This window comes from Rhinichthys klamathensis, unplaced genomic scaffold (assembly GCF_029890125.1).
Source record: "Rhinichthys klamathensis goyatoka isolate OS25496 unplaced genomic scaffold, OSU_Roscu_1.1 h1tg000124l_1, whole genome shotgun sequence".
NCBI classification, from domain to species: Eukaryota; Metazoa; Chordata; class Actinopteri; order Cypriniformes; family Leuciscidae; genus Rhinichthys; species Rhinichthys klamathensis.
The window spans coordinates 381,200-398,683 of NW_026606661.1; the positions used below are offsets into that span (position 1 = coordinate 381,200).

Sequence of the window (17,484 nt, forward strand, 5' to 3'; positions counted from 1 at the left end):
GTTCCTGTTCCAGAGACCTAGGTGTTGGGTTGAAATTGGTCAGGGCATTCTGTCTTCGATTGCTTGATCCACTAGCATCCAGCAATATTGGGTGTTTCATTATATTAGATTAGATTAGATTAGATTTGATTAAATTAATCTGTACATTAGTTAGATTTGTACATCTGTACATTTAGGCATAATTCAGTGACTCTTTCTGCAGGTCGCAGCTATACAGCAGTAGGTGTTGACAAGTGACTGTTTTTATGAGTGAATCATTGAGTCATTCAATCAACCATATCGATTTGTTCAAAAGCATTCAGGAATGTAACAAGTGACTGTCAATGAGTGAGTCACTGAATTCGGGATGTGTGAAACTAGCCGACTACTGCCGACTGCTAGCCGACTTTGCACATTTAACATTTGCTTTATATTTTTACAAAGGCTATGTTTAAATTACCATCAACTGGCAATATTGGTGTCTAAAATGTAAGGTACTCGTACTACTTGATATTAACTTCTTGTTTATGGTTTCTGTTTGTAGAAAAGCAGTAAAGTGGACAACTAGAGCTTTTTCTGTGGACACGAGTCAATTTGACAGCGTTTGGTTGGTGTGAAAGTGGATTTCCGTACTCTACTGTGCACCAACGACCCACACCAGTCAAACAAACTAAACTTTGTCAAACTGACTCGTGTCCACAGCAAAACCCTAGTGTGAAAGCGCCCTCAGAATATCATCAGGATTTCATACAGTATATAGACAGGGAAAATAAGCATGACTGAGCTCAGTTGGGAGTCGACAGACTTTTAGCACAGAAGATTAGAGAGAACATTATTCTTGACACCACGATCAGACCCTCAAGCCCGAGGGCAAATCTGATGTGCTGCTGTCTTTGAACCTATGACATAAAATACTTATTAACATTTTTTGACTGCATTTGATTTATCATCATGGATTGACACGGTTCGGTGTGTACACGAGATAGCGTTGTGGTGGCAACCATGCACCTTTTAGTCCAATCCAGTGAGGCTTTTCACCTCTGCTTCCACTTTCCACTATCTAGGCTGGTGAGAATCTCAGCAGTCCTCATGAGGAAATTATAGTGGTTAGTTAAATTTTGTACCTTTTTGTTATGTATTCAGGTTGCCATAGCAAAGTCGATTTAATCTGACTCTGGAGAAGCCGGTCCTAAATTTGGAGTGATTAGCTTCAGGCTCCACACTGGTCTTCAGAAATTATAATAACATATTGTCGTGCACATTTGTCCTTGCAGGAGCCTGAAAAACTGTGATTAAAATTACAGTTTTCCTTAGGAGTTTCCTTTACTTCCTTAAGATAGTTAACGCTTGTTAAAGAGCAAAGCCATGGTTTTTACTGCTCTTAAGAATCCCATCCATACATATAGCTGTTTACCACAACCCTCTAAATGTCACAGATTATTATTCATATACTGTGTGGGAGACTTAATTTGAAGTGCAAAGCATTAACCATTAGGAGGCAATTTAAATACACCACTTTGACATGGACTCTGATATGTCTGCCACCACTGGTAATGAAACCATTCATCAGTTTAACACTGCATGCTTGCAGAACATGCGTGTTCATATTTCTCTGTCTTAGGCTAACACAGATGGCTGATGAGCAGCAAATGATAGCTCAACAACATTACGAGAAAAAGTTTGCATTGCATTTGTGTTTTGCTAATTCTGATTTACATTGCAAATGTGTACTTTTCCTCAACTGGTAGACAGAGATGAGTCAATGTTTAGTCAACAGAGGAATTTAATTCTGTCCTGATGCATGACATGATCCACTCAGTCTAAAACTATTTTAAACAGCATTTTGCACATTCATTTTTACACAAAAAAAATACATGTTTTTTTTTTTTTTTTTAAATGATTATTCATGCTATTTTTATTGATCGAGAAGCCTCATGCAAACAGAGACTACATGATATATTTGTGCTTTAAAAAAAATAATTTGCCACACCACAGGACCTTTTAAAATGAACTAGTGAAGGACAAATGTGATTAAAAAAAGGTCAAAAAATGCAAATCCATTATCTATCCATTTAAATTTTGACCTAAAATCATGATTTGCATTTTAAAATCTCATAGACAAGTAGACGTTATGCATCAACTATACAATTACATTTTTGAATGCTTAGATGGGGCCTAGATTTATGTTGAGGCTAAATAAATGGCACTAGCAAGGTTAATTTTCATACTGATGTGTCGCATTTGAGGTTGCTTTTAAAGTCCCCGTGAACCGGAAGTTGCAAACGACTTTTCTCCAGTGTTGTGACGTATTTCCGAGAGAAACGGAATACTAAATGAGGAAAAATAGTGGGCGTGGCTTTTTTTCCAACTAGCACCTGATTGGATCTAGAAAAGTAGGTGTTTTCATTCAGCCTGTCTACTGTCAGTTGGAGGGGCGTGGTTACGGATGTTAAGCAGACGCCCAAACCGTGAAACCTACGTCATCAGGGAAGGTCCTCCAATGCAGAGGGGAGGGGAAATTTCAGATTTTGATTAAAGATTACGAAGCCAAATTTTTTTTGTGTGTGGATTGACTTGCATGGATGAATTGTTCACCACAAAACGATCAATTTAGGCAAACAAAGTAAGTATGGTCAATTTTGAATTCATGAGGACTTTAAGGATCTGCCAATGAATAAATGTAATGCAAATGTATTGAAAAGTTTCTTGTTCATTGTTCCATATCCTTTCACAGGCACCTACGGACCACGGAGATGGGCCTCCGTTTATCCAGAATGTGGGGAAAGGAATCAGTCTCCAGTGGACATCCTAGATCAAGACACCCGAGTCTCTCAGGAGTGCCAGGAGCTCACCTTGAATGGCTTTGAAACCAAGTCATCAAACAGGACTACCATGAAGAACACGGGCAAAACAGGTTCATCAACAAATTAAACTTTTAACAATCCTCATCTGCTCTCATTTCAGAACTTTGACCATCTTTATTTACACTCTTAGCTTAAGGCCACTTACATTTTTAAAATGTTTCCAAATAATTGCACTGTAAGAAACATGTAGATGTTGAAAGGTTTCCATCATGACACACCATTGCATCAGGTTTTAGGGAGTTTGAAAGTCATAGCCCAAGCAAATAGTAGACATCTTGTACACTGTCTAACACCACCCTCAGTAAGTTCCTATAAGATCACCCTGGATTGTGTTATGATGCTTGTACATCTGTTGTGGATGTGGAAATCTGAGCAGAATTAATTACAGCTATTTTTTGAAGACTCGAACTACCATTCAAAAGTTTGAGGTTGCATAAGTCTCTTATGCTCATCAAGGCTGCATTTATTTGATCAAATATACAGTAAAAACAAGTTTTCTGAATTAATATTACAATTTTAAATGACTGTTTTATATTTTGATATAAAGCTGAATTTTCAGCATCAATACTCCAGTTTCTGTGTCACATGATCCTTCAGAAATCATTGTAATATGTTGATTTGATGCTCATCTCTTATTATAATTTTTTTATCGTGAAACAATTTCTTTGGTGAATAGAAAGTTCAAAAGAACAGCATTTATTTGAAATAGATTTTTTGTAACAATGTAAAAGTCTTTACTGTCACTTTTGATCAGTTGATCATGCATCCTTGCTTAATAAAATATGAATTTCCTAAAATAAAAATAAAAAATCCACAAACTTTTGAACAGTGGTGTAATGTGGTGTATCACTAATATGACTAACATCCGCAAAAAAAAAAAAAACTTAATTTAATTAAGTTAACTTAATTTAAATGTAAAAAAATATATATTCAAATTTTTTATTTCTGAATGTTCTCCATTTTCCTAAGAATTCTTAGTGGCCATAAATATTTTTATTCAGTCCCCCACACCTTATCTACCATCATTTACATTTAGTATTTTTGCACTAGTTTGTAGGGAAATCAAATCACCCACTTTGGCCTGCTAATCTAAAACTAACGAGGATCGTTGATGAAACGGCATACTTTTCAAATGATGCATTCTGCTGGTTTTAATTAGTAGTGATATTGAGAATGGCACACTCTAAGAGCGCTATATTTACTCTTGAGAAGGTTTCTGGGAATGCTCGCCAAGACCATCAACTCATTGTGGCATAATTACCATAGACCTACTGTTTACAGAGCACAGCATTAGATCCTTTAAAGCCCCAGCATCACGGGATTGAAATCGCATTGTGGGTGTGGGGGCCCCTCGGTTGAAAACACGTTTATTGGGATCGGGCTGGGGGCCCCTAGGGGCCCCTCGGGCTGGGGGCCCCTAGAACCTTCACCATCTTTCGCCCTGCTAGCAACGGCCTTGCGAGCATCTCCTGAGTACCACGAGTCTTTAGCCCAGTGTGTGCATACAGCAACGTTTGTGTATTCACCAAAAGATCCTATCTCTTCACAAACATTCATCATATCCCACTGAATCAGTTTGTTTACTCACATCCCAACACTTCAGTTTACTTAAGAATTAAACACAGATCTCCACACGAGAGCTTCTGTGACGTGAGATGTCTTCACGTAGTTCGTTGCAGTTCATCCTAGTTTCTTTTGATCAGTCGTTCTAATGAGTATGTGGCAAAGCTGCAAAACTTTTCGTCCAGTTTAACATGGTACGATATGATTAAGGGCCAGATTTACCGAACAGGGCAAATTAGCGTGAGAGCGCAATCCCATTAAAGTGCCGATGGGGGTGGAAAGTTCTGCTCGGGATCTACTGACGACGTGCAAATTTAAGAACACAAACGCAGCCGGATCATTTCATAATGACCAACGCAATCTAACAAGAGCCGGTCAAATTAACGTCTGGTTTGGGTGATTAAATAATGGAGCAAATACCAGTAAATTGACTAGCGCAAACCATAGTAAATCACCTTGCATGATTCATTTAAATACTCTCCTCCCATACATTTTGTGTCTGAAAGGGAAACACCTAGCATTAGCAATAATGTCAGCCGCAAAAATAACTGTCCACACCTTTTCAGCATTCATTTTTCACTGCGTGTCTTTAGTGAATCCTGACAGTAGTATTTTAACGCCAAAGGAGGGTTTGCTGTGGCACAAGCAATCTGGCCCTAAGTGTTTTATGAAATGAAAAAACAATTAAAGTAGCCGTTTAAAGTGAAAAATGTGTAATGTTTTTGGAATTATAATTATAATTTGAAATAGTAATTTTTGCTTTCTCCTATCCAAGTTTATAATGCAGAGACGATAATAAGCTATATTGTAAGGTGATTCTAAGTTGAGCATTCAATAAATGTACTGTCACGTGAATGTTTGGTAACACTTTAGATAAGAGAACACATTCACTATTAACTAGGAGTTTTTCTTCAATAAACTTCTAATTGCTGCTTATTGGTAATAAGTAAGGTAGCTGATGTAGAGGTTATATTTAGGTATTGGGTAGGGTTACAGGATCTAGGATATGGTCATGCAGAAAAAGGCATTAATATATGCTTTATAAGTACTTCTAAACGGCCAACATGCTAGTAATATGCATGCTAAAAAGCAACTAGTTAATAGTGAACATGTATTCCCTAATCTACAGTGTTTTTATGATCTGGCTGTAAAAATTGTTAGTTAATGTTTTGATTTATTAACAAATAGGTTCAATAATGCATAGGGTTTATTTGCTGCAGATAGTGCTCCTATTTGATTCCATCAATTTCCTGTCTCTACTTACAGTTGAATGGATTCAAATGTCCAGAATGTTTAAAAACGTCTCAGAGTTTGACCAAGTTTATTAATTGGCATTGGAAAACCAAGTGTATGAAGTAGTTATCCTGTTTCTGCAGAGTCTACCCAGCAGAAGCAATGGAAGATATTTCAATTTGTTTACCAATCCAAGCTTTAAAGAGTCAAGAGGTCGACTCTTAATGCGGTATAATGTGACGGTCTGTGCCAGGAGAGCCCATGAAGCTCATTCTGATGTGTCCACTCTGGCCTGCAAAGTGCACACTCAGTTTTTTTTGCATCATTATTTGTTTTAAAGGTCCTTTGTCAACATAAAAAAGACAAAATTCCCCTAGAGCATTTTTACAGTCTGAAGAAAAGCAGGGTATTAAATGTGTGTAAATATATCTGAATGCATTATTTGTTGTTGATTTACACAGCTTAAAAAGCTGTACATATACTTGGGAGCCTTAGTTTTACATACTATGGCTAATTGTAATTTGAAGTAAATATTTATTTTAAGAGTATTTAACTCCCTCATCTTGCCTTGTTTTCTTCATCACAGTGTCTATAGTTCTGAGGAATGATTATTTTGTGAGAGGGGCCGGCCTACCTGGACGCTTCAAAGCAGAGAAGGTGGAGTTTCACTGGGGCAGCACCAATGGGTCGGCTGGTTCTGAACACAGTATCAATGGAAAGAAGTTTCCAGTAGAGGTGAGTAAGTCACATTATGTCTATAATACAGAGTTCATGAACTAGGGCTGGGTGATATGGGCCAAAAAATGATCACAATAAAATGTTTCATATCAGTCGATATTGATAATTATCACAATAAATGTCAAATCTTTATTTCTTTCAAGTTTAATGGCAGATTGTATTCTCCTGAGGGAAAGTTGTAGAAACCTATGGAAGCTTGTTTCCGCCACAGAATAAAAAATAAAAAAGGTAATTGCGACTTTTTGTCTCACAATTCTGACTTTTTTTCTCGCAATTGTGAGTTTACATTACATCTGAGAACAAATTTCAAATGACTCATTTAATACATTTAATGTCTATAGTACACATTTAGATCCCACATTTCTGCCACAATCCAATGGTTTCAGTTAGTGCTACTACAGTAAATCCATGGTAAGGAAAAAGCCTTCTGTATCGTTGTGGCACAAAGTTTCTCCTGTTTTCTGCGTAAGTGTTGTTGAGAATGTCAGCGCCGTTTCGTCTGGCTTTAAACTAGTTTAAATCACAAGGCATTTGATTTGTTGTTTGCATGGGAAAACTCTGCATGAAATGGAACACTTCTTACTGGATCTCACAGTGCTGTTTAGTGGGTGCGAGATCGAGATGGTCAACAAGTAAATGCATTGTGAATAGTCCTTAAACCACTCACTTTCACATTTAAAAAATCTCGTTAGGAATGTATTTTTAGATTAGCAGGATAACTTTACTAAATGTGTTTCTTTAAAAAAAGCTCAAGGATTCCACCTTAATTTGAGTACCGGTAGGTTGAAAGTGGTGCTCTAATCTGCACTAATTGAAGAGCCTCTCAATGAAACTGGGATCGATGTGTTTTATTGACTTGATGGTGCGACCGCTGCATTTCACAAAAGAGCAAGGATATTCTGCTTCCTTCTCACCTCATCTTTAAAATGATTTGAGTTCTGTGGTCGGTTGCATAAACTGCTTAGACTAGTCTTAAAAGTTAGTCATCTAAATTTTTGTTTGCTTGATTGGTCTAATTGGAATTAGAAAAGTAACACTGATTACCTCTTGGTTAACTACCGGTACTAGTAGCCAAACTAGTTCTGAAGACAAAGTCCTAACAAAGTTGTGGCCCCTGCCTGTTTTTTTTTTCACCAGTTGATCTTGGTGTGTAAATGGACCGAATGTTTCTATTCAGTATTATTTAAATTTGTAACAATTATTGTAATAATAAGACATAATATCTGAATATATACATTGGTGGTTAAAAGTTTAGAATAATTAGTTTTTTTTTATGTTTTTGAACAAAGGCTGCATTTATTTGATGAATCATACAGTAAAAACAGTAATATTGTGAAATATTATTAAAATTTTAAATAGATAAACACAATGTATTCCTGTTGATGGCAAAGCTGAATTTTCAGCATCATTACTGTCACATGATTTTTCAGAAATCATTCTAATATGCTGATTAGCTGCTCCAGAAACATTTCTTATTACCTATCTTGAAAACAGTTGTGCTATATCATATTTTTGTGGCATCCGTGATACACTAACCATTTAAAAGTTTGGGGTAAGTAAGATCTTTAAAAAAAAAATGTAATACTTTTATTCAACAAGGAGACATGAAATTGATTCAAGTGACATTTATAATGTTTTAAAAAAAAATAAAAATAAATGCCATTCTTTTGAACTTTCTATTCATCAAAGAATCCTGAAAAATTGGTATCAAAGTTTCCACAAAAATGCTAAGCAACAAACACTTATTTTAGAATGTAATAATATTTCACAATATTACTGTTTAACTGTTTCAAATAAATTCAGCCTTGGTGAGCATAAGAGACTTCTTTCAAAAACATTAATTATTCCAAACTTTTAACCTCCAGTGTATTATTGTTATTATTATTAAATGTATTGTAATATAGTGTATATAAATATGAATAAAAATGAATAAATAATTATAAAATGTTATTTATTTATTCTTATTATTATTATTAGTTGTAGTAGTAGTAGTAGTATTTTTTTATGAATGAATTGTGTGGATGTGAGAAAAGAACCCTAGTGCTAATCTCAGTCAACAATGACGAAATGCCATGAATCTTTAATAAAGTATAATTCCTTTTGCATGCCTTACAGGGTACTGCTACTTGTTTTAAAACAACCTTCCTGTTCAAAAAGTGTCTCGTTTGCCTGGCAGATATTATTTTGCACAAGATTAGTATTAGCTCTTGATTGTAAACCTTGTCCATTTGGCCTTAAACACTGCATGCACATTGAAGTTCATTCACATTGAACTTTTCACAATGAAGAAAAAGCAACACTTGGTGAAAATGGTGCATAGCCTGAGACTGGACGCACCACTGCATTAATACCGTTATGCAATCACACATTATACACTGGAACATGTTAAGTCAAGTGTATGCTGTTTGCTGGCCTTTTTCCCCCCGCACATGGTTTCTGTCTCATTTTGATTCATTAACTAAACGTGTTTGTGCTGTGCTTTACTCTCGGTCACCATAAACTCTGTATTGGCTCTTGGAGGAAGCTAATTGGCTAATGAGGTTTAGTGATTAATGAGTAATATATTTCCCCCTGTGAAGACACAATAAATGGACACCATTAAAGTCTGTGATTTAAAAGAGGCCTGAAGGAGACTGATTGGTTTTCATTAAAGACTTTAACTTTGTTCTTTCTTCTCTTTATTAGCGAATTAATTCATTGTCCACCCCTTCTGACATTGTCTGGCCTTAATTACTTTGTTTGGGGGTTAGTTTTCTGTTGCCTTACTTTTGCCTGCAATTCTTTCGACATGTATGTTGCTTCGCCAAGGACATACCTCTCTCCGTTACAGAAACAGCCCTTTATTTTATTTCAATGTTCGAACAAGGTCAGAATGTGTTCAAAGTAGAAACCAATACTACATTTTGAGCCAAACTCTACTGGCTTTTATCCAAGATCTAGCAGTATTTCTTATCTATCATTACAGTGTCTACACAACAACAATTTAGAGGATGGGAAGGCGAAATCATTTGTATTCATCAGTCTAAGTTTGTTCGAAATTAGCTGGCACAGAGGTCAGACGACCTGGGCTGGATCCACCTCTCTGGCAGCACTTTCTCATTAGACGAATCGACTTCCCTCCATACATCCCATTTTTACACAGAAATACAATTGATGTGTATCTGTACGCCGCTGGATAGCCTCTAAGCATTATCTAGCGATTTAAAACCCAAACACACTGAAGCCAGAGACTGGAGATGCATCCAATTATCTCTCGACTTCTTCTGTTGACCTCTGGCTCTATCTAGCACAGTAAATTAAACTACGACAGCAATAGTGTTAATTTTATTTTTTGCCCTTTTTGCCACTTTTATTAGTGTTGCTTGCCAAAGCAAGCATCACCATTAGTATTTGAATGAACTCTTAACCCGAAGAATTAAACTTTAGCACACACTGTTTTCATTACAGATGTTTACCCTGTTTATACAGAACCTTTAGGCAAAATATTTTATATATACATATATAATATATATATATATATATATATATTGTCTAAAGGTTCAATTAACTTTTCCATTTAAAAAAAATCTGACTATTATTTCATATTTCAGGCTTTATATATACACTGTATATATATATTTATACAGTGTATATATATATATATATACACATATATATACATATATATATATATATATATATATATATATATATATTAGGGATGCACCGATACCTGTATTTTCATTGCATTTTTAATTTTTTTAAATATTGGGCAGATAAACGAAAAGAATATGAATCAAATTAGTGCTTAGCAAATAGATATTTCCTTCTGTTGTTTTTTTTTTTCATTTCTAATTATGCTTGTTAAAATGTATTGTAGGAGCTACTTTTACTTTCACTGTTCAGATTACTGCTCTATCATATTTTTTTTTTAATTTAATAGCACAGTGAACTTTTCGAGCTGTTCCAGCAGGGCTCAGCCAGTCAAGGGCAGTGAATGATTTTTGTCTTACCATTGTCTTTTGTTGTTAGATTAAACATTGAGGACAGAGACAGCAATAGGTTTATTCGGCTGCTGTCACTTTAAGAGCTGCATGTATCCAACATACTGTTACACACGCGTTTTCTTCGTACACAGACAACTTCTTGAAAACTTTAATTACTGTACCGCCTTCCTGTAATAAAGCAAGGAACCATCATTAACAGTTCATGTTTTTACTTGCACATACGATTTATTTTAATTCATATGACGCATGTGTGCTGAGTGAATGATCAGCAATCAAGAGAATGCAATAGATATGCAATAGAGGGAAAAAACAACTCGATTTTATTCAGAGGCCCAAAGTGAGAAAAAAATGCAATTTGGTGCAGATGTTGTTAAAGAGAAATAATGCATATAAATATCAGTTGTCACTCTATATCTCCCAAAATATGTCTTAAGATTATATTGAAATGCTTCATCAAAGCTCTGTAGTTTTAATTGTGGGGGCCAAAACATATAATGCAATGCAATACAATGATGATTTACAGATGTACATACAAATGTTCCTCAAAAGCCTGATGTATCATATTTGATACTTATCTATGAATACTTAGGTAGACCTTAGTTGCTTCAGTCCAGAAAGTGTTCATCTTGAAATATCACTAACAATATAAAAGGTATTCATAAGTTTATAAAAAATCTTTAAAGACCTTTTACTCATTAAAGGCCTTTTACTTGCTAAAAAAAATAATTGTCAATCAAAGGGCAGAAGGCTTGTAGAAGATTACAACAGGTGTTTTATCAAAGTTTTGATCATGTTGATAATTTAGAGGAAATTGTTTCAAAACTGATACAGTGGGCTTTGTAGGGATAATCATATCTCAAATCATGCAGCTTTTTATAGAGATATGTGCTATGGCTTTTTAAGTGATCAGACTTGCGTTTTTCATCTTGCTGATGATAAAACGAGTGAAAAAAAATCCTATCTAGGGACCAGAGTGTCAGTATGCAACCACATAGCATGTGTTAAAAAGAAAAACCCAGAATGTTTTAGTAACCACATAACAACATTATAGCATCTTTTACAGGGCCAATGATACTAAACCTGTAACCTGTTCTTTAATGTAGTTTGGGTCATATTTGTTTACCCTTCATATTTTACCATAGCTAATTTGGCTAGTTTCTAAGAGGTGAAGATTGACTGGACACAACGCCAATTTTCCTATCCTAAATATAGGCTACTATTATATGGCTAGCTGCGTTTTGTTATTTGCATTTAGCGTTGTTTTCTCCTCTCCCGTCCGCAACCTTATCAAAAGAGACTGCCGCCCCATTAGTTGAAAGCTTGCTGTTTTTCTTACATGCACCATTAAATGACCAGGGAAATGTGCTAAAGCAAAGTCTACAATATAAAATGTAGAAAGAACAACATCGACAGGCAAATAGAGAGGCTGCCAGGAAATAAGCTCAATTGGAACGTGATTGTCATAGCGAGGCTTAATCTCATTCCCTGCATTTCAACGATCTCTTTCACGATTGCTCAGCTGCTGCAAGCTTTGACACGCCATTCATCCCGCTTCCCTTTCTCTCCCTCTCTCTCTTTGTACAATCGTCCCTGTTTTTTCTGTAATAGTAGATTTAGCATTTATTTGACATGCGGCACTTTGTGCGTTTGTTCAGAGACAATGTTTAAGGCAACAAAGACATGTTGTTTATTGCGGCGCGCTGAGGGGATTTGGTTCTGAGGTTCGCTTTCTTCCTAAATCCGTCCTCGGAGAGAGAGAGCGTATAATCCTTAGTTGTCTCCGATGTCAAAATGTGGAGTGATGAGAGAAGTAGGATATGACAGATATTCCATTATTGTGTGTGTGTGTGAAGATGATGAGAGGAATATCAATTCGTGAGGATTTGACAGCGTACTGTACCACTTTTGATGCCACAATGCATTGTGTTTACTAAACAGGAAAGTCAAAGCAGAACATTAGAATGAGCCGTTTCATACCTTGTCAAATAAGAATGCTGTTATAAAACCCTGTTCCATTCTTTTTGCCTCATAGATGCAGATTTATTTCTACAATTCAGATGACTTTGACAGTCTGAGCACTGCGATAAAGGAGAGACGAATCATCGCCGCCATGGCTGTCTTCTTTCAGGTGAAGATCTTCTTTGATTTTTTTTGCAATTTTCGAATGTTTACCAGCCTGTAAAATGGAGCTTTATAGCTCATGATACCTTCTCAAAGAGAGAAAGAGACTAAAATTGGTTTGGGCCTATGTAGCCTCAGGGCCTATTTTCACCGTTAGCAACAGGTTGAAGAAAGCACAGACATTCTCTGCTGCCCTCTAGCCATCTTTCTCTCTCTCTTTTCTCACAGGAAAGTCTAGCTTCATGATAGAATAAACTTGCACCTTGCTTTAGTTTCTAAAAGAATAATGACAGTCTAAGACAGTCTAAGGCATTGCAATAGGATATACATCAAATAAGTAGGACTAAACTTCTTCAGAAGTGGAGCTGTGAGACTAAGCGACTAGCACAAAAGTGGCCTACAAACCTTGTCTTTACAAAGGTCCATGCAGTCTTTCATCCATTATGTCAGCACTGTCTGTACTTTCTTCTGCACTGGAAGCTCCTGTCACCAAGACAAATTCCTTGTGTGTGTTAACATACTTTGCAATAAAGCTCTTTCTAATTCTCATAAACCATTATATGACAACCAAGAGGTCAATATTTGGCTGGTTAGCATGGCCTCCTCTAGTTAGCCATATATTCTGATGAGAAGTATTTGATTAAAGTCCCCATGTGGTGAAAATCAAGCTTTTAATTTTGTTTATGTCTATGTGGTGTTTTTAATATGGTTTAAGACAAACCATGGTCAAATTCATAAGTCAACAGCATTGCTGAGTATTTTCTCCTTAAAATGGCAGTGAACCAAAGACAGTCTCAAACAAACGCGGTTTGAAATCGCTGGTGTTTCTGACGTCACAAACTACCTTGTAACCAATCACGTCAATTTGTGATCGTCAACGAGTGGATATCTGAGCTGGTGTGAGTGGAGGCGGGGCTGATTTGCATATTCATAGAACCGCGTATACTAAATGAGCCAAGGGTGTAGAGTTACATTACATCTATTTAAAGGCTTGCTTAAATCAAGAAACAAATTCTATGTAATTTTTGATAATCAAAGATGAGTTTTAACGGATACAATTATTGACTACAGGGGGATTTTTTTAATTTAGTATATAAGTGAAATTATTGTGCTTTATTCTGCGGATTTTCCAGAAAAATCTGCATAATTCGTGTTTTCTGCACTGATTCCATCTGGACCTGCATAACGAGACATATATCCATCTAGAAAAGTAGTCCGATTACTAAAAGGATGATTTATACAACTTTACAGCTCAAATAACAAATTTTGTTTAAACTGCCATTCAAGATTTGGAGGTTTGTAAGATTTGTTTTTTAATTGAAACCGTGATACATTTTTTTTAAAGTTGAAAGTTGAAAATAACAGCATTTATTTGAAGTAGAAATCTTTTATAACATTATAAATGTCTTTAAGGTCACTTTTGATCAATTTAATGCAAATAAAAAATAGTAATTTCTGTCAAAGAAAAGTCTTACTGACTTTTGAACGGTAGTGTAGAAGAATTAATTTAAGTGCTTTAATACAAATACAAGCTTACTTTTATTTTTTTTTATTTTTTTTTTACAAACAGGGACGAGTCGTAGGAAGTGACATCACAGAGCAAAAACACATACAATAGAGCTCTTACCAGCACCGTGTCTCCTATATTGGTTTATTTGTACTTTTTCTTCTCTTTCAACTGTGACGAATGTTCTTATCGAGGGTGAAAATGGCACAAATTTCACGGTTTTCCTAATGAGTTAAGCCAAAAAAGAAGAAGATTTGTGGTGCCATAGCCTTAGTATTCAGGGATGTCATATGAATATATAGAGAAAAACAGGCTTAGCAGGTCAGCGAGAGGATCCGTGAAAATAACATAAGCTTTTTTGCCACGCAGCGCCACATTCATTCCCCCTTCATTCACTAACATGCTTCGCACACTCTCATACAGTACGTTTTCACACACCTTAACTAATGTGACAGACCTATTCTTCACGCTGAAAGTAGAACGCAGGTGTGTCCTATGTTTATCCGTTGCCAAACGGTGAAAGAATAACCTACGTCGATGGACTTAAACATCTTCGCCCACATGTGACAGCGTTATGGCTTACCGCTATTAGTGCTTAGACGAATGGTGTCATATGGAGTGTGACATGTCCGTTCCTGGGGGTTTTATATAGTTAATCGATGTGGAGCTCCCGTATTGGTGGTTCCCTTGGGCTCTTTTATTCCCACCTAGTTCAACCAAATGAATCCTCAGAGAGCACAAGTGAGTATATTTCATCTCTGACCTGAATGAGCTTCTCCATCAACCTGAATAAAAGGTGCTTATGTCAGCATGCTCTAGTTTTTAATGTTGCATAAGCGGCGAACACAGGAAACTTGTGTTCGATAATAGTAGGATTTAAACGCACCCCGTCTTTTTTGTGTTTCTTGAACATAGAGAGGGAAACGGAATAATCGCTAATTTCATGTTGCGTTTGTCTGTTTCTCATAGGTGTCGAAGAAAGACAACATTGCAGCTGAGCCCATCATCTCAGGTCTTAAACGAGTGGTCCATCACGGTAAATGTAACCCTATGAACAGCTTGCAGAGTGCACACCTATAATAAAATAAAAATAAATTATACAAATTGAGCACTTTAGCTTCAGCGAAAAACATGGTTTTTATCAATAACCTTTTTCCGCTGTATATACAGTTCTTGTGTTGGTTGTATGGCTCTTTGGAGATTAAAATTTGTCATATTGTTGGATTATAGCTTCTTCAGAACAACATATTGGTTCTAATAGAGCAAATTAAGATTAATAGAGACATTTTTTTTAGGTTATTTGATCTTGGTGTTCATATCATGAGAAATTTAGAATGATCTTTTCAGGATCAAGGATACAGTTCAAGAGAAGTGTGCTATGAAAACACTACCGTTCAAAAGTTTGGGGTCGGTTTGTAAAAAGAAGTGTCTTATGCTCATTTATTTGCTCAAAAATACAGTAAAACAGTAATATTGTGACATTTTATTACAATTTAAAACAGCTGTTGTCTATTTTTAAATTTATATTTAAAATTTAATTTATTCCTGTGATGGCAAAACTGAATTTTCAGCATCATTACCCTTGTCTTCGGTGTGTTTACTAAAGAAAAGTATGAAAAAAATGTAAACAAAATCTTACTGACCCCAAACTTTTGAATGGTAGTGTACCTGAAAATACTATAAAAACTCCCTCCCAGGTCCTATAAGTTTAACACACATTCACATCTGTTTGTCAGAAACTTGGCCCTGCCAGTTACGATGGAAATAAAGAGAAAGCTGAACAGACGTTATTATTTCTAAATACCAGAAGAATTAACAATAAGATAATAAAATATCCACTAAAACTTGTGTGTACATACCGCATCATCTTTTTGCCTCATAGTACTTCAATTTAGGTTTCATGAGACTCGTTTAGTCTTTGAGCGAGTATTCTGTGTCTTTTATTAAACAGAGAAGGAAACAAACCTTGGTTCGTTCATACTGAAGGATCTACTGCCATCATCCTTGGGAAGTTATTACCGCTACACTGGCTCGCTCACTACACCTCCCTGCAGTAAGTTCGTGGAGTGGATCATCTTCAGTCGGCCTGTTCACCTGTCCTACCACCAGGTTGGCGAACACACACACACATAATCATGCATACATGCACATCACATTCATTTGATCATGTATCACATCCAGCTGTGTGCACTATGCTTGAAATTGGCTCGGGTTTTTTCTCCTGTATCATATTTGTACCATCTGCAAGCATGTACACAAACACGAATAGACAATATTACACTAGCAATGTGTCTCATCTGCTGTGCGTTCAAATGTTTCTGGAAATGAGACGGTGCAGAAGATTTACTAAACAAATGTATGCATTCATCTATGTATATATGTGTTGTAGATATAAAGCACATTACACTGTATAAATGGAAATCTTCACCAGTAATAGTGCTTTTTCAAAATGGATTTCTATTCTATTCTATTGCAAAGTATATCTGTGACCATACCTGTATCTACATTAGCCAATATTATTGTTATTTGTTTGTAATAATAAAAAATAGTTATATTATTAGTCTTAATAATAATTGTACTACTAATAATAATTATAATATTATTTATTTATTTTTATAAAGTTTTTTTTTTTACTTTGTTGAATGATTAGCCTGGGAAAACCCAGACAATTTCCGGCAAATTTAGACTTGCTCTGAAAGTTAGTCTGGCAAAGAGCTCATTCAAACTCATTTCCAATCCGTCGAAATCGCGGCACCAATCAGAAACGTTGGGGCGGGCTTTACACGATGACGACAGCGCTGGGATTTTGAAGCAGATTTTGTAGCCTACATTACAAAGATGGATGCCACCGTCGAACATCACTCGTTCGAATCAGCTATCGCGTCTGTTTTAAGCGATTTGAACGTTTCCTTTTAGTTAAAAACCGAGCAAAGAACAACACTCAGAGATGTTTCTCCGCCGCTCTGCATACGTCATCTCCTTCATCGCTCTGATTGGGTTTAGGTCTATCCGCGACGTCCGTTGGTGACGCCCCTCTGGAAATGATTTGTCTATGACGCTTTGCCAGACCATAACTCAGTTACAACTGAGAATGGTCTGGTTTTAACCACGCTATTGAATGATAATATGACTGACAAAATCCTCTTAAAGGTGCAGCAAGCGATTTCTGAGAAACACTGTTGATATTTAAAATCAGCCCAAACAAACACACCCCTCTCTTCATTACTCCGCCCACAAAATATACGAGCAAGCAATACGATAGTGGATGTCTCTGTATCATAGCTGTAGCAAAGGAAAATAATGCTTCGCGAAAAATAAAGTGAAGATGACTAACGAACTACAAGGAAGAACAAAAAAGAATATATAGTACACAAGATATATATACAATCAAGAGTTCGTTGATAGTTGCCAGCAGCACAGAAGCTCCAGACAAACAATGACACTAAAAACTGACCTGTTACTTTAGCTAACATTACAACAACAGCATATCTTG

General features: G+C 36.1%; 1 protein-coding gene across 2 annotated transcripts in view; it reads left to right on the forward strand.

The window, feature by feature from the left end:
* The window catches only part of ca16b (carbonic anhydrase XVI b), a 117,429-nt gene that overhangs the window by 69,488 nt on the left and 30,457 nt on the right, over window positions 1-17,484 (forward strand). For both annotated transcript variants that reach the window (XM_056256185.1, XM_056256187.1), the window contains exons 3-7: window positions 2,714-2,893; window positions 6,226-6,374; window positions 12,396-12,491; window positions 14,961-15,027; window positions 15,943-16,100. In XM_056256185.1, the coding sequence (XP_056112160.1) occupies window positions 2,714-2,893; window positions 6,226-6,374; window positions 12,396-12,491; window positions 14,961-15,027; window positions 15,943-16,100 (650 nt within the window). The remainder of the gene's footprint in view (window positions 1-2,713; window positions 2,894-6,225; window positions 6,375-12,395; window positions 12,492-14,960; window positions 15,028-15,942; window positions 16,101-17,484) is intronic.